The sequence below is a fragment of the Phaethon aethereus genome (assembly GCF_964289735.1).
Source record: "Phaethon aethereus genome assembly, chromosome: 1".
Taxonomy (NCBI): domain Eukaryota; kingdom Metazoa; phylum Chordata; class Aves; order Phaethontiformes; family Phaethontidae; genus Phaethon; species Phaethon aethereus.
Window position 1 is genome coordinate 133,167,336 of NC_138575.1, and position 18,781 is coordinate 133,186,116.

The 18,781-nt window shown below is 37.6% G+C and overlaps 1 protein-coding gene across 4 annotated transcripts in view; it reads right to left on the reverse strand.

Annotated features, from left to right (window-relative positions):
* The window catches only part of CNKSR2 (connector enhancer of kinase suppressor of Ras 2), a gene marked incomplete at its 3' end in the record, with an annotated part of 223,906 nt that overhangs the window by 107,798 nt on the left and 97,327 nt on the right, over positions 1-18,781 (reverse strand). For all 4 annotated transcript variants that reach the window (XM_082012335.1, XM_082012334.1, XM_082012333.1 and 1 more), the window contains exons 7-8: positions 14,936-14,995; positions 10,747-10,815 (exon numbers count right to left, since the gene is read on the reverse strand). In XM_082012335.1, the coding sequence (XP_081868461.1) occupies positions 10,747-10,815; positions 14,936-14,995 (129 nt within the window). The remainder of the gene's footprint in view (positions 1-10,746; positions 10,816-14,935; positions 14,996-18,781) is intronic.

The window sequence follows — 18,781 nt, forward strand, 5'->3', positions numbered from 1 at the left end:
GCTTCAGCTGGGCTGTTGGCCATGTCACCCTCTTAAATGAACACCCCTTAGTTTCTTTAAGGTCTTTTGCTGGTGCAAGAGGCTGAGGGGCCTTGCTAGCACCCCGTACCTCTAACCTTGGTGCATCATCCCACAGCTTGTCATGGGTAAGCATAATATTATCCCACTCCCTCTTGAGGTCTACTACAATGACTGTAAGGTATGTCTCTCTTCAACCAGGAGTACAGGTAACCAGAAGAGACAAGTACTGGCAATTTGGAGGGTTTTCATCAAGCCTTCCATCCATTTGTAGAATGTGGATCTCAGCATTATTTAGCCTCAAAGGGACTAAACTCAGTCTTTCAAAACCTAGAGGGGTGTCTCAAGCACCAAGATGTGCATAATTTCAGGTTAAAGGCCTTCCCTGAAGGAAAAGCACTGTGTTAACAGGAATACGCAAATACAAAGCCCAGTTATACAACAGGCAAGAAACCATCAGGTCTCTGCATTTGGGGCAGGGAAATGAGAGTTCTGGTCCCAATTCCAGTGACCACTTTTTGATGTAACGTAAATGCAATATAAACTACACACATACTGCCAGGAACAGGGTCTGAAAGCCATATTGGGATGAGCAGGCCCTACCCCTTCTTCAGCAAGGGCACAGACAGTAATTATGAATAAAGGTGGTGCCACCAGAGCCCTCACTTGGCCTCATTTTCAGGAGCTTCCAGGGAACATATGGAGAGCCCAGGTGCCTATGTCCATTTCAGCAGGGCTCCCAGAGAGGGACAGACCTCCACTGCCTGAGCATAGACATTTCAGCATCCCTGGGTGGCCATAGGTGAGTGCTGAAGAAACTTAAGTGCTGATAAATATCTAAGCAGGCACAGAGAGTTGGTGGTATGAGCTGAAGGCTCAGGCAGGATTTAGGCAGACTGGATCACACCCCAGTTTCTCAGAGAAAGCTGCAGTATGGATGTGGGTGGCCTCATCCTTCCTCAGGGGAAAGGAACAGCCAAATTCTCCATATTTCACATGGCGTAAAGAACATGATCCTCAGGAGTGACCCTGCAGTATTAACCCACCACAGTCATGTTTGCCTTAACAACAACTCATTTGTGCTGCTGTACGCTTACATCTCATGCCGGGAATTTGAGGCGCGCATGTGTGTGCATTGCATATTCTCACATTTAAATTCCCACAATTGTTGTCCTGAAATTAAAATAAGAAATATATATAAACACACATGCATATACACACATAAAAATAATATTGGTTTAGTTTAAATTTACATTTTAACAACGTAATATTTTAGAACCATGTCAGTGAGTCAATAGTTCTAAGTCTTTGACCCTCCCTCTTTTCAATGTATAAATAAAGTCCCTGAGATCCCAAGCTGCCCTACGGCTAAGTAGTGCCACTATCCTTGAAGGAGATGTTACTTGAGACTGAATTCATATAATGAAAACAAATTAACATGCGTACAAAGAAGTTGTAAGAAAAAGTCTTTAAAGTGACTAATAACCAATCAAACTGGAAAAAAAAGCACCTTTAATTGACCTGAAAGCTTATGTAGCATCACTTAGCTAAAGGAAGGACAGGGATGAAGAGTTAAATTAAATTGTCATAATAAAGCAGTAATTATTTAGCCATGAGAGTCTTGTCTTTTTTTTGTTCCACTTTACTGTCATTAAAATAATCAGCCAAAGACTATGTGCAGTGTTCAAGCCACTGAAGTGTTCTAAGCCAGTACTGAGGGTTTTTTAAACAAAAATTTACATATTTAGAGTGGATCTACTCAAATCAGGCACAGAATTTCCCTGCTTTAATTTCCCCTCCCCCGTGACACAGCATTAACTTGCTTTTCTTACTGTTTTGATCTACTTTTACAACAACTATCACCACCTTACAGTTTCTGACAATTACCTCCTAACTTCATCAGAATAAGATAATGAATTATGCAACAGAATATCAGGCTGGACCTGAAAAGCTGCTGTGTAATTTACACAGCTGCTACCGGCACGAAGCACAGTTATTCAAAACTATTGAAGCCTAATGTATGTGGTCCAGGCTGTGCACAACTGTAGAATCAGCCAATTAATTTGCAGTTTTGAAGACATCTCTCCTTACCTTTCATCTCCTTTTCTACAGTGTACTTCAATTTTCAGCAATCTCAGTTAAAATGAAGATTATTAGCAGCAGAATAATTCCTGTCTTCCTTTCCAAATACACATACCTGAACTAACACCAACAGTAAACCTTTTAATCTGTTCTTAGGCGACAAAAGGAGTAATCTAATCTGTATTCTGCTCTATAGGCATCAACATAGTTAACAATAGAAAATTCCAATCATAGAATCATAGAATCATTGAGGCTGGAAAAGATCTTTATGATCATCAAGTCCAACCGTTAACCTAACACTGTCAAGTCCACCAGTAAACCATGTTCCTAAGCGCCATATCTACACATCTTTTAAATACCTCTGGGGTGGTGACTCCACCACCTCCCTGGGCAGCCTGTTCCAATGCCTGACCACTCTCTCAGTAAAGACATTTTTCCTAATACCCAATCTAAAGCTCCCCTGGCGCAACTTGAAGCCATTTCCTCTTGTCCTATCACTAGTTACTTGGGAGAAGAGACCAACACCCTTGTCACCACAACCCCCTTTCAGGTAGCTGTAGAGAGCGATAAGGTCTCCCCTCAGCCTCCTCTTCTCCAGACTAAACAACCCCAGTTCCCTCAGCCGTTCCTCATGAGTCTTGTGCTCCAGACCCCTCACCAGCTTCGTTGCCCTTCTCTGGACACGCTCCAGCACCTCAATGTCCTTCTTGTATTGAGGGGCCCAAAACTGAACACAGTATTTGAGGTGCAGCCTCAGCAGTTGTAGTTCTACTCACTATCTGCTACCTGGGCATAAAAGATGTGCTCTAAGCATATATTTCACACATCAGAGACTAGCATATTTTGAAAGAATTATTTTAACTGAGAATTTACATTATTCTCACTATTGAGAACATATTGTTAACACTTACTACTGTAAGACCAGGAAAATAACTTTTATCAGGAATACATGCATAAAGTGTTTGGCAGCACATTGTGTTTCAGTATTTCTGTTGGAAATATTAATACCATTTAAAGAACCTCTTAGAGGGCTTTTTTTTAAATAGAACGACTATCACATGGAAAGAAAAGCAAAACATAGAACTGTACAAAATAAATTAATTAAAATGCATAGTCACCCAGTAAGTTCTGTGCAGAACTATTAATTTAACAATTAAATTACAAGAATGCTTCACAGAATACTGCAGCCATTTTTAGCAGATACAACCTTGGGACTCATCAGTATAGCTTGTATATACTTATTATTATATACTAAAAATACTTGATTCAGCTACAGACTCAGTAACTTGGAAATCACCAGTGGTGAAACTATGAAGGCCTACTGACAACATCTGTGGAAAAAGTCAATTGTTACTGCAGCAGAATTCTTACTGCGCTGCTTCTAACAGAGACATTGATGCCTTCAAAGTCAACCCGTATGCATATTCTGAAACTGTAGTCAGTGCCATACAGAGCAGTCTATGTCATCAATTACAAAAGAACGTATCTTTTTCCAAAGAAAAATAATAGAAGAACTCCATGGTCTGCTGAATGGTTATTCATATATGTTCATCTAATCACGTGAGTAAACTACCAGGACTCAATGATAATAGAGTTGCCGGTTCTGGGGTACAGTCAGGACAGAAAGAAATCTATGTCTTTGAGTGACCTGTGGGACACGGTAAATGGCAACAGTTGACCAAGACTGCAATCATCTGGCAGAGAATACTTCTAGAAATACAGTGTACGGCCACTGACCCTACGTCCCAGTCATACGAAATGAAGGGCATCTCCTGTTGTACCAATTTTTTCTATTACTTCCTCAAAGGCCTCCTGAGCCCCTCCCAGCTTGACTGTTACACAGCTCCATCAATAGCATACCAATCCCATAAATGAGGTTTACCACGCCCAGTATATATTCAAGTGCTGTAGTGTACTGTAACTGCAGCAGAGGGTTGGGATCAGGTGCTCTGGAGCACAGATCAAAGAGCATGCTGAAAGTGGGATGTCGGATGGCAGGACCAAACCTGCCACTCACAAATCCTGAGGGCGTAAGGAGCTATTTCCAGAAACACTTGTGACTTATGAGTGACCCTGCCAGTGTTCCCTTTCCATTTTGGGGCACAGTCAAACAGGTTTAATGCTTTCAGCTAAGCCAAGCAGGTTGACTTTAAAGTAAGGTAGAAGCGTTCCCATAGTTAAGCTCTGTTATCATCTAGGAGACAGGTAGCTGCTGAAAGGCAGCACAGCATGGCTTTCTGCTGCAACTGAACTAATTCCACTGGCTGGTGACACAGGTGTGTAGTTAAGTGTGAAAATTTCATGTGGAATGAACAAAGGGAAACTAATATTTAAAGTTTGGCAGAAACATGAAGCAGCGTGGGCTGGCCAAGCTTATGCTGCTCTAACACAGATGTGACAATGACTTGTTTGTTAGCCGATTTGTCGCACCAGAGTTAGAAGTGTGAGTGGATGCCCATATTGACACAGCACGCTATTTACATAAAAATGAGCCTGTGCTCATCAAAGTGGTGTGTGTCTCACATCAACTCCAAACAAGCCCCAGGGATAAATGGAAAACAGATTCACTGGACAAGAGCAACCAGCATTTGTGCTGCAGAACTGGCAGGAGAGTCCTCGCACATTAAAACTCCACCCATCCAAAAACAAGCGTAGGGCACTTCTCAAAGCAGAGATACTTTATCTGTGGAGCTGCTTCCAATGACCTCCATTATTTTTTTTTTCCCAAATATTTACTTTGTTTGAAAAATATTTGTGGAAAACTAAAATGAAATCTATCTACACACACACACACAAGCACTTTCCTGACACCTTAAAAGACTAACTCCTACCTCCTCTTCAGAGTACCTGAGAATACTTTCTCTCTGGAGAATATTCCTCGGAAAGCACAACACAGTTCATCAGCATTTATCAAATTTGTCAAGTGTTTTCTCTTTTTCATTTATACTCATGTAAAAACATTTGCATTCACCATGAGGAAACAAAGGATCATCTTCCCTCACGCATTTCATTTCTGCAATATCATACTCCCCTGACATATGGGATATAAAGTAATAAATTTCTGTGTGTATTTGCACATCTGTGTAGAAAAGAGATCACAAATAACACTATATAATCTCAATGCAAACTCCATGTTAAAGAGAATTGCAAATTCACAAAACGATTTTTCCTTTTGAGAAGATCATGACAATTTAGTTCCATTATCACTATTACACAATACTTATGGAGAGCGCAAAGAAAGAATAAAGAATTAAACTGAAATTTTGAGAGGAAATTTAGAGGACAGACTACATTTGCTAAAATCAAAGTATGGTCCTCACATCCTGACAAACTACAGGGAGTTCAGGACAGAGAGCTGCAGAGAACTAGGTTACTTCCATAAAGACTTCCACTAACATTTCTGAACAAACCTAAAAAGCTTTTAGATGTAAATCCCACCTACCTTTAAAATTAAGTATTCATGCTAACATTTATCAGACTATTATAAACAGAGGAAGCCCGAGGATTTGGAAAGGGTTAAAATCATGATTTGGGAGCAATTATTCTATCTCCTCTTTCATAAAGGCACATGCATGATAGCAACTGAAGGAAGCTGAGCATGAGGCATATTTCTTTTGAACTTTTATGCATCTTGCTGCACTGTTCCATTGTTCAAGTCAAGCATCATAAGAGAATAAAAATATTATTTTAAATGAAAGATGTTGTTAGTGGAAGTTGTTGTATAAGGTGTCAAACATCTAACATCAAAATCTTGGACTGACACTGCTGTCCCCTCCCTTATACTCTTCCAGCCCACTTCCCCACTGAGTCTCTTTAGAAATATCATTTCTTCCAAAGCCAAATTAATAAGGTCTTAAATGAAATATCTGTCTTCAAAAAAACTAATTTGGAGCTGAAACAGATCCTGTTAAACAGTGCAGGAAAACTGAATAAACAGAAATATTTGCAATATTTTTTTCCTTATATACTTATAGGTATTTTCTTTTTTCCCCCCAAGATAAGATGACGTCTACTGCAAACTCCACTTTGGATGCTTACATTCCAAAGATTTATGTGCACCCCATGTTCAGCATTTCCAATCAGCTGGAATTTGCCAGCTCCCCACAAACCCTGAGAGGTTCTGTGGAAGTTGAACTCTGCCCACAAATTGTACAGTGAATCTTAAAACCCTGTTCCTTACTTATTCTAAGCAAAGATGAAGTTAGGGTAAGGATCTAGAAAGGCATCATACCCTTCTTAAGTGTTTAACCTTGCAGAAAAGCAAGGTATGGTCTTGCAAATGAATCCATCCTGTTTCAGGGGAATTCTAGCAAAACCTCCTCAAAGTTTTTGTACTGTAAATACAAAAAGAATTCGAGCCACTAACTTCTGTGGACTTGGATTGGACCACAAGAGCCCACAGGAGTATCCACAGTAAGGAACATGCCATATAAAAGCTAGGTGTTATCTACATACCACATGATTCCAAAAAATTGAATTTCAACTGTAACTAATAGGTGTTAAAGACATTAAACATACCAGCTTCTACATAAAACAGATCAATAACTGACCATACTGTGGAGTCTGAAGCACAGGTCTTCTGAGGAGCCGCTGAGGGAACTGGGGTGGTTCAGTCTGGAGCAGAGAGGAAGCTAAGGGGAGACCTCATCGCTCTCTACAACTACCTGAAAGGGGGTTGTGGTGAGGTGAGTGTTGGTCTCTTTTCCAAGTAACTAGCGATAAGATGAGAGGCAATGGCCTCAAGTTGCGCCAGGGGAGATTTACACTGGATATTAGGAAAAATTTTTTTACTGTGCCAAAGAGTGGCCAAACATTGGCACAGGCTGCCCAGGGAGGTGGTGGAGCCACCATCACTAGAAGTGTTCAAAAAACATGTAGACGGGGCACTTTGGGACATGGTTTAATGGGCATGGTGGTGTTGGGTTGATAGTTGGACTTGGTGATCTTAAAGGTCTTTTCCAGCCTTAATGATTCTGTGATTCTATATTCGCCTATTTTGGCAAATTAAGCATACTTTTTCCATCATCTGTATTTACAGATGTTCTGATGAGTTTTAGCTGACAAACACAAATTTTGGGACTCCACATGTCTATCACATTTCCTATCACACTTGTATTAAATACATAAATCATATTGTACTTGTGTTAAAAGTATATGCAATGTGCCAAAAATGCCTCCAAAATGAAGAAACTATGCACAGGAGATTATACAAGAACAGCCTGATATTCAAGAACCCTACATCATCCTGAGTCTATACCTTCTTGTTTTCTGCCTGAAGTATTTTCTCTACAGCTTTATCACTGATGCAACCAGAAACAGTACTGTGAACAGTAATAACTCATGTAAGCAATAATATTGTTTCCTGCACTTTCAGTTGGTTAAAAGGAGGATTATCTTGGGGCAAAATACACTCTTGAATTATATAAGGAGGATTATCTTGGGGCAAAATACGCTCTTGAATTATATGGGCTGAAACATGAGCACTGCAGAACAGCGCAAATTCTGAATTGCCTGAATGACTTTTTTTTGTTTGTTTGTTTACATTGGAAATATTTTAGACAGACAAGCTTTTACAGGAGATTAAGGATGGAATTCACAGGGAAGTTGAAGGGAAGACAGTGGCTAAATCCTTTGAATTTTAATGGGGGAGTCATGCCTCTTAGTTACAGAGCTATTTAAAAAAAATTCTATTCTGTAAGGCAAAACTGACACAGAAGATTCACATAGCTATCTAATTTCAATAAATCACAATTTAAAGGACAATTTTCTGAACATTAACTTTTCACTGGCTTTAGGCTTAATCTTATTATTTTTTTATTTTAGAAATTCACAAGATATTTACATTCCAGATATCCTGCCAGCAACAAGTGGAATACATCCTGTTACACGTTTTCTACCAACACAGCAAAAGATCAGGGTAATCACTTGAAATCCTTTGACTTCACTGCCAAGTGAAATACTATGAACATTAAGCGTCACTACAAGCAAACAGAGGATGTCAACAGAGAATTTAAAACTATGTGACACCAAGTATTAGGACATGTATAATAAAAATCAATACAAGTCACTTAACCATTCTCTACTTGTCATGTTGGTTATTTGAAAGCCAGTGGGCTTTCTGAAAGAAGAGCCTTTTCATAATTATTAAAATGTGATTCTTGTAAAAAGTGTTAGTTAACAAGACAGATTTTAAAAATAATTCTGTGGAATTTCTCTTCCCCATATTTATATTCATTCCTAGAAATATATACTACTGACAGCCAGGTATTAGCTTCACTTTGGCAAAGAGAATGCACTGAAATAACTGAAGAAAATACAGGAAAAAGAAGTTTTAGCTCTAAAATAAATTTAAACTTAGGGGTTTTTTTTAGGTTTTTATTCTCCAATTACAAGACATCACCCAAATAACAGTTACATGTGAACAATACTTCCCTACAGTTTTAGAGTTAGGTCTTTAAAAATTAATTTAGTTATAGTTATTTCTACAGTCAATGAGTGATAATGTATAAGTTACAAGGAGCAAGTTGAAAAACAGATCCTGTGTTTTCAGCTGCTGAGTAGTATATGAAGTGTGAAAAAATTCAATAAAATGAAAAGACAAAATGTATCAGAATCCTTTATCTCTTAAGTAAGAATCACTGTAAGTAAGACTACCTCTCCTCCCGAGAAAAGCAGTCCTAGAACTAGACAGTAAATTCCTTATGACAGGGGCCAAAGTACAAAAGGACTGACAGACTCTTGCCAAAAGAAATAAAAATATTTAAAAAATGCTACAATACCTATAGAAAAGATTGAATATTTGGACTCTAATATAAAGTGCAAAGTGAATGAAGTGCACCTTTGTAAAGGTAACATTGGAGGTGCAATCACATTTCTAAGAGAATGCTAGCTGACTCACTGTGGAAAGGCTACATCAAAATACAGAGAAGTTACTTGTGTACAATATCAAAGATGCCAATTATTTTAATTATATTGTTGATACAACAAAGCAAGAGCATACGTAAATGTGTAATTTAGTCTATTACTATACATATACTCTACACCAAATTTAATTTTTCAGCAGTAACATTAAGTTTGTCTTAGCTCCCTATGGTCCTTTTTCCTAGAACTACAATCAACTCTTTCTTCCCTACATCTGAAAATACCTAGCTTCACTGATGCAAAAGCCAAAACAGCCAAATCCTACATTCAAAATTCCATCGAACCAGGTAAGAAAGCTCATCTTAAGGCTTGTCGAAATGTTAGGAGTAAGAATCTGATCTTTCCATCAAATAAACGCAGCGTAGATGTGCCCAGAAAACTAGAATAAATACCTAGTTGATTTGAAATTTTCAAGTTGACAAGGCAACTTTTCTAGATAGCACCATCAGAATTTATTGGAAAAACTAGCTAGCAAAAGGACTGAATGCTTGTTGATGTTGATACATTTTGATAGCCAAAATAATAATGTTCTAAAATGTTTTTCATATTAAATTCATGTCATAAGCTTTCTTACTGCAGAAAACTAAAGACATTAGTCATCAACTCTACATGTAAGTAATCATGGGATACAATACTTATGAAGAATCTATATGGCCAAAAAAAGTATTAAAATTCACCCTGACCTGTTCAGATTTATCAAATTACATTGCCTAGCTCAAAAGATAGCTTCTCATCTGTTAAATTCCACACATGTACAGTATATTGGATATCAAACTCAGCTGGAGGGTTTACTGAAATATTACATTAATTTGTGCAGAGGAGCTGAGATGATGTACAATGGCCTAAAGCTACAAGTGGAAACCCATGGGGAATGATGAAACATACTTTAACAAATGACTGCTGTATTAATAATGGCGATCTAGGATATTTTTTTGTCAGTTAAATTGCTTGCAAGGATACATGTAATTAATAACATATATTGATTTTCACTATTCTTAAGTAACCCTATACTTTGGAAAAAGAATAGTCGCTTTCTATACTGACAGTCTGCTTTTTTCTGTTACTGAGCCTTACCTTAGAAAAGGTAATTTTATTTTAATAGTTCACCAGTCCTAAATAAAATCACCAGGAACTAACATTCATCTGTTCACACAAAGAATAATTTGCACGATATTCGTTTTCTTGCTATCATATCTGAAATATTTATTTCATCTTAACATTCCAGGTTTAAAAATATGTACTTAAATTAAGCTAAACACCCTAGGCACACTATGGGAATTTTACATGCTTTTGTTCTCAAAAACTATGTTCTACATATTCCAGTAGGTTTGGAAAGTAGTAAGTTTTCCAGCTTCCAGGAAGTACTCTTGATCTTAAACCCAGAAGGGCACAATAGTTCAACTGCCTGCATTCCTTTGACAGAAACCTTCTATTACACTAAAACCAACTGTTTATTTAATAGAGTATGGGTAAGCAGAAAACACCTTAACATATCTCCCAAGCCACAGCTATTTAGCCTAACTTCATACCTCCAGTGGTACTCAGGATTGGGGCTTACCTTACGAACTTAAGAACTACGTGGTTTCAGAAGAGAAAAGAAAAATTTAGATGTTAGAATAAATAATGATTTATAAAGACACATTTTTCTACACATTTCTTCTCTACACATGCTGATATGCCATGACACCTCTATCTCCAATTGACACAGAACATAGTTATACATACCACAGTTTGGTGGTTAACTTGAATCACTTCATCCCCAGCATGGATTTTCTTGCACCGATCTGCAGGTGACTGAATTTAAAATAAAAGAGATGATAAAGAATACAGTTCTTACTGGTCATCATCTCTCTTTCAGCAGTACGATTGCTAAGCTATGTAAATCAGGTTAGACTGATAATTACATTCTACGGTGAAATAAAGAATTAAAAAATATTTAATAAATCAATTTGTTGTTGGAGAAAAATAATCTCTACTATTGTACACAATACAATCAAATGTTAAGAAAGGTGTGAATATTTTTTTATTAAAGGGTAAATGAGTCCTAAGGATTTCTTTTTAATTTCATTCTGCCAAAAGAGTACTTTAATCTGCCTGACATCTCTTAAGCCTTGAAAGCCAATCTTTGGCTGAATTTTGAAGCTATCAAGAATAATTGGCAATTCCTCATAAACAAATTTCACACTGTTGCCTTTTTATTCTACAATGTTTCAATATGTTGCGGAGAACTTCGGTAAATTACTGTTCTTCAAAGGGTACACAAGGACAGAGGATTAGGTTAGGTACCAGCTAGGAAGCGCATGTAAGTTACATGGTAACTTAGTTTCTGGGTAATTATTAGGGAGAAAGAAATGCAACCAGCACCAAAATCCTACAAAGATCACACTTTCAAAAAGCAAAGTAGTTTTGTTCTTTGCTTTTGCCTCAAAAAAAACCTCAATAACAACAACAAAAAAATCCAAACAAAAAACCCACAACAAAAAAACCCAACCCTCATCCATAAAGCAACGTCCCCCCAAAACTTTTCCTTCTTCTGTCTTCTATATTTACAGTAGACCAACTGTTTTCTGAGGGAAATACCGCTATGTTTAGAGGAAAGTAAGTCCCTTCAGCTTTTCATAGAGTGACAATGCTTTGACTTTTCTCTCAATACTGTGTCTGCTAGCCTATGAAAGCACTTAATCAACTTAAATGTAGAAGGTGAGACTGACAGTTTGAAAAAAGACAAGTTGCTCAAGAGTAGGTTTCTGAAAAACTGCTATGAATTTTACAGAAAGGAATGAAATTAAATTAATTTTCAGGTGAGATAACAGGTCATCTAGAGAATACGCTCCAGGCCTGAAATGTGGGCTGTTTATAATAACCTATGCACTACATCCCCATTCAAAATATATGTCCCATAGCTATGCCATGACTTTCTAGTAAAATTGCACGTAATTCATGGCCTAAGTTAAGGACAGTGTTTAAATGGAAAATATCCAAGAGAAACATGAGGCTGAATGACTCAGTCCTAGGACATATTGCTCAGAACATCCTAAATCAAGCTGGGCTGGTAAAAGTGTAATTTTACTTACATAACAAACAGCAGCCTTGGCTTTTTGGCACTACTTCAGCATTAAAGGTATTGGCTGAGTGACTTGGGGAAAAATTTTAACACTGGTGATTACATTCTAATGATCTATCTTCTGCCTATCATTTCATTACTCACACTTATTCATTCATACCTCTAACAATCTTTTATAATCTTCCTATTTTAGCTCAGATGTAGTTACACTTAAGACTTTCAAAATGTAAATGCAAGTGAATCTTGTGTCATTACCCTTGAACTCTATAGGACTTTATCACGCTACAAACTTTCTGTTGTATTGCCTTCAGCACTTGCAGCTTACATCTTGACAAAACAGGTATTTTGTGAAGCAGTTTGCCAAGCCAGTAAAATGTGGCCTGAGAATTTTCAAATTAGAAGAGTCTTCTTTAAAAAACATATCAAGCGGGGACACTGGGAGCACCCCCTTCAAAGTTACGCTCCTGCTGGAGATGCACTGCACGCTACTACTTTAGAAAATACTCTTTTCTATTGGAAAACTGAATTGTAAAATGGCCTTATTTGAAGAACACATTTGTTTTGTGAATTAGAAGAATCTCTCCAACTCAACAAGAAAGCTGTAATCTCTTGCTGGATCAAAATACCCTTTAGATTTGTTACTTCCAAACAAAAGAGATAAGCTATGGACCAGAAAGCTCAGCTTGCTCTAATGCTTCTGGACCACCAGACAGAAGCTCTTACGGGGCAGTGACCTGTGAGGAACCCTGCTCTCTCACAGTTCAAGTTGCAGAGCTCAGCTGCTTTGAACTGCAGGGCTGATGTATTGGGATAGATGACTCCTAATGCTGAACAGCAAGATCCAAACTAATGGGCTTTGTAGCTGGACATCAAACACCTCAAATGGCAAACAGAAAAAGCAGAAGTGTGGTTACAAAAACTACTCTGTTACATTAAAGTGGCTAGCACTGCCAATCTAGTGTGTTTATCAAAAAGACAAGTGCTTCTCTATGATCTTTCAGGAAAGTGTCAGACAAAAAGTCTGCCGATGTCTCACTAGGAGGAGCAGAATTGGAAAGAAAAGGGAAGAGATTTTGGATTCTTACTGTTTCCTAAGAAGTCAAATTGTATCACAAATACACAAAGAGTAAACATGTCGACATCAACAGGTCAGACCACATCTGCACCATCATGACCTTGCTCTGGCCATGCTACTTAGATGTACTTAGATGTTTCTCCTCCCATCTATCAGAATCATACCTTTTTTTTTCTTTTTTTCTTTTTTTTTTTTTTGGTTAAAGGAAGCAGCTGGCAACTGTATGCTTAAAAGCAGGAGATACCTTACTTTCTCTAAAGCGTTACCCATTTTCACAGATGCTTTAACACACAACAGCTTTCTCCCTAGACAGCAGACTGTGGTTTCTGGGTCTGCTGTGAGCACCTCCAGGTTGATGTTACAGTGAGTGAAAGAGTCAGTAACTACAGCAGAAAAGTCATCACGACTGAAGCTTCCTGACATGTCTTCAAATTATATTAATGAATTGCAAAAGATAGGAGCTTTGAGGGAATGCATTAACATTTTATTTTTATCTTTGCCCCTGGGAAATGAAATCCAATATTAGTAAGTCATGGAGAGAAATGGTTCCTTTTTTAATCTGAGAGAAATTCAATTGTAAAAAACATCCTCTTTATTTCATATATTTTCTAGATTATGCTCAACTATGGTTCTTGTTGGTTTTGTTTAGTTTTGCTAATTTCACTGATGATATCTGTAGCTGTAGGTCTGACTCATGAGAATTTTGATTTCAAGGTTGAAATTCCTTACATTTTCATTATTCTGAGACAGGTGGCATTCACACAAGTTCTACAACAGATAGTATCTATCAGGTATAACCCATGGATATCCTGTCCGCAGCAGAAGAAAGCAGAAAGAAGAAAGGCTATCATATTGCAGTTCATATAAAGGGATGAAAACAATATTGCCGTTTTATTGAGATGTTAACACAACCTTGCTGCAGATCAGATGCAGCAGCTGTAAATACCATGTAGGTAGTTTGCACTTTCCACAGGATGACACAGTAGCACGATGAAACAAACATTTCTGACAGCTTCATTTTAAGAAAATGCCATCAAAATCTTCAAAAAGAATTGCCTAAACCATTATGGAACAGTTCAGTGTTGTTTAGTGTTTATTCATTGAAGATTATGCTTAGAAGCTTTTCCCTTCAAAATGATCATTTTGCTCACTTCCTAACAGACAGACAGTTCTCTAAATATGGTGTACGAGGAAAGGAGGTTGTACTTCAAAGGCATTTGAAAAGTAGTCTATTATGTTTTGCTTGCTGTTTAATACCTTCAGTGAGAATTAGTACACTGGTAATAAGTGTTCCTTTCTATAGGCATTACTCAGAAGTTCATGCAGAAATATATGGTTATTTGTCAATGTGAAGGGATGTCCTCATTTCCATGCATTTATTTATTACAAAATAAATTTTGCTAGATGGAAAATATAAAAGCTGTTTGTCTGATATTGCAGCAAACTCCAGTATATCCGCCTATACATAATAAAGACATTTATCTTTTATTCACAGAGCAAGGTAACTGCAAGAGAGCTACTTCCTATCTTGATCAATTGCAGCATTTTAGGTGTCTTGCAAGAACAAATCAAAACTGATTTTCCTGGGAACAACTCTTTCAATTCTGAGGTAAACAAGCACAAGCATTTCTGCTGTCCAACATGCTATTGGTCCCCAACAGCCAACTAGCACACTTTTGCAAGCAAAATATAGTCTATAGCAAAGGGAAAGCATAAACCACAGGTAAGGTCAAAAAGGCTTCCAGGCCTGAACATACAGTATTAACAATACTTACATTTTCTGTTGTTCCAGTAATTACATGGAGACCATCATATGTTGATTTAATGTACATACCCTAAGAAAAAGACATCATGGGAAAGAATTTTTAAAGTGTTTCACAAACCATCACCATCCAAACATAACTTGCATATCTCTAAAAGAAAAGTCTTTTTTTTTCCTTTCTTTTCTTTTTTCTTTTTTTAAAGATTTGTGGACTTTTAATATATACCATGAGGAATTTGTCTCTGGATAGGAAAGTGCTCTTTGATACACTTCGAGAACAGAAGCCCAAATGATTCTGTCCCTAATTAGCAATAGCAAACCAAAACCTTTACCACAGTCATCTCCATAAATACTTCCCATTTTTTTTAATAAACTCCTTCAACTACAAATACCACACCACCTGATTAAAAAAACCCACGGAATTACAAATCGCCTTAGGATGATCAATACTTCCATTTTGCTTTGGAAACTACAAAAGGCTTTAAAAGATCTGTGGTCTCTGGTAGGCAACGCTGCAAACATAACCTTCAAACTGATAACCAGTGCTCTGAAGTGTGCCTGCAAAACGGCTCTAAGACTTTCTGATAGCCTCATTCATCTCAGTGAACAGTTCAGCTATAAAACTCAGCGATGAAAACTTAAACATCAACTTTGTTAGCTATCCCACTTATTTCAAAAAAATATGGAAAAGGAGGGATAGCTTATGAACAGACAGAAGTTCCTGCATAGATAGTCTGAGACAGTGTCTCAAATCTGTTTTTTTCCTTAAGTCATAATTCAAACATTTTAACAGCATCCAGTAGGACAATGAGAGAAGGAAAAAGGAGAGATAATCGGCATACACTGGGCATTCAACAACTTCTGAGGAATCTCCTTTCCCCCAACCGGTTCACAGAAAGCAGGTAAATATTGAGCGTTTGAGTAAACATTCTCTCAATAACCTACTTAAGCAAGTGCCATAAAGAAGTCTGCTCCTAGCTGTGGAACTGGGCACACTCACTGGTGATTAAGTATGGTAAAGAGGCAAAGAAGACATATCAGGATTGACTAATCTGCTTTGGGACCAGAACTCACAGACATGTTGGTAGCGGGAATAAGCAAATACCTCCCACTTAACGAAGTGGATAACATCCCCAGTAAAAAAAAGGGACTTCATGAGTTTCTCAGGAGAGAGGGCTCAAAACTAAACTCCTATTTTGCTCTGCACAATACATAGCAGTAATGGCATCAAATCCAGTTGTCATGTTGGGCTGCCACAGCTAGAAGAGAACAAAGCAAGAATCTGCTCATTACTACACAGGTAGAGGCCCTTAGCATCATCCTTCAACTTGCAGCTCCTCTATGCACCTTCAGCAGTTTTGCTACTGATTGGCTCCATGCATGTAGTTTCCTGCTTAACTCAGTTATCTTAAATACAGAATGGCAATTTTTTATACATTTATCCTCACAACACCCCTGTGAGGTAGGGAAACACTAATATACACACATTTTGCAAATAGGCTAATGAGCCACACAAAAGGCTGAGATATATTGATATCTGTTATTGATATATACCCTCAAACCACCAAACATCATGGCCTAAATCCATCTCAGGCTCTAAGTGACCTGACCATACACCCCATGACATGGCAAAAGCTGAAATCACAGTGACTTCACGGTGACAGGAACTATGAGTCAGGTCCCCACACAGCGCATTTTCTGAAAAAAGTCATGTGTCTGTTTTTATTGACAGCAAGTTATTATTTTCAACTTAAAACATCAGGGTGAAAGCTGAGCATAAAGTCTCACACTTAATGGTTACACAGTGTTCAGCTTTGTGCAAAGCATTATTCTGAAGGATAGTAAGGTCATTCAAGTACGCTATCACGGGGGAGTGCAATTCACATCCAATCTAGGCTTTTCTACAAATTTAAAAGACTTTGCAAAAGCAAAAGAGGAAAAAGAATTTTTGCAGAATTTTCTTTAAAGGCTAAGATCAAGATTTTGCACACATTAGAAAAGAGAGGGAAGAGGGAAGCTGCAAAAAAAAAAAAATGAGATTATATTCATTCCACATGTGCAAAATTAATAAATGTTACACTAGTATCATGCCACATAGTTTTGCAAGAGCCAACATAATTGTCTTTCCAAAGCAGCTTTTAAATGGGGAGAGTGGACATTTTGCAACAGAAAGATGAACTATCCTTTCATCCATGTTCCTCCACTCCTCACTTTAAGTGAGCAATATATGGGAAATGGTACAAAGAAGAGAGTGTTTCTGGCTTACACTGTTTGATCTGGAATGGAAATAAGAATACCACAGGCATTTACAAGTTTCCCCCTCTCTGCCTCCGTGTGGCTGCGCAGTATCAACAGTACTTCTAAGTGATCAAGAATACAGGGGAGGTTAGTGTGTGTGTGTGTGTTCATTTGTACCGAAACAAATCGGCAGATACACATCTCAGGTATCCAAAGATAATGCCATTTTCACTATGAATTTACAAGAATCAGTCTGGTAAAATAAAAGGAAAGACAGTTCAGTTAATATGACTAAAATAACCATAAGGTAACCACCTTAGTAGTCAAGAACAACTGTATATGTAGATTAAAGATCAGGTAACTCATACTAAATTACATCAGAGATTGTCCTGATCGGTTATGGGTAGAAGTCTAATTTCAAACCAATCATTACATTTTACCTTGGTGTGAACTATTATTCAGTTAAGGGTTAGAAAAGCGACCTTATGCCTTTTTCCTCCTCCCATCTTTTTTTTTATTTTTTATTTTTTAAGAATGTAAACAGAATCTGGTATACATTTGACATATTTTACACAATGCCAGATGGAAAAAAAGAAGATATTAATTCCATTTTATCACACACATAACTGTTTTTGTTCTTTCACTGTGATACCATCTTAATGGAGTCCTCCAAAGTTGCACATGCCTCTTTAACCCCCAAACAGTTCTCAGCACCTTGCTCATAACTTTTTCCCAGCTTCTCCAATATTTCAAACCAAATAACATAGGGGAAATATTATGAACAGTAGTACACTGGACTCCTAGAAAATACTTTCTAGCCAGGGAGTCAGCAGTGCACCTTTCATCAGCTGCCACACCTTGCTGTATCTACAACTTGTATTTTGAGAGTGATTTCTTACATGACAGGCTCATTTTGTGTTTGCTTCAGCAGGCAAAGAGGAACCCAGAACAGTCTCATGTTCTGATGAAATCACCTTTGCATTTCTGAATCTAGCCAAGCTAGGTGAAGAGCTGCAACTTGAAATCATATCACAGTACCTGAACTGACTAAGATTAAAATTATAATATGAACAGGAAAAAACTGAAATTCAAAATTAACTCTTGCCATAGTTCTTTGATATTCTGTTCTATATTGAAAAAAAAAAAGAAGATAAAATAGAAAGGAACTGTGGAAGAAAAACTTACCAAGGAACATTTGGTTACCTGCTTTTTGTCTAACAAAAGCTGTACAGTATTCTGCTGCTTTGCTAAATATGCTCACTGTTTTCAGTCAAGCAGTAATATTTTTAAGTCTGTTTCCCGGCAAAAGATACTACCTAAGGCAGACATTTTTGTCTCTTTCTAGAACATCAGTAGTGTAAAACCACACAAAATTAAATTCTTCTTACTGAAACAGATGCAACAACTTCCAAGTCATCAAAAGAACAAAAATGAGAAAGTGATTACACATGGGAAGCATGCTGGTGATTGCAAAGCTAACCACATTAATCTGTTTCAGGGCTTTTTAAGCAATATTCTACCCCGCAACTGCCTTTTCACCCTTACTTCACAGCCACTGCAGGCCGTATCTCTTCCCACAGCAACACTCATTGGAGAACATGTCTTGGCAGCCAGACACAAA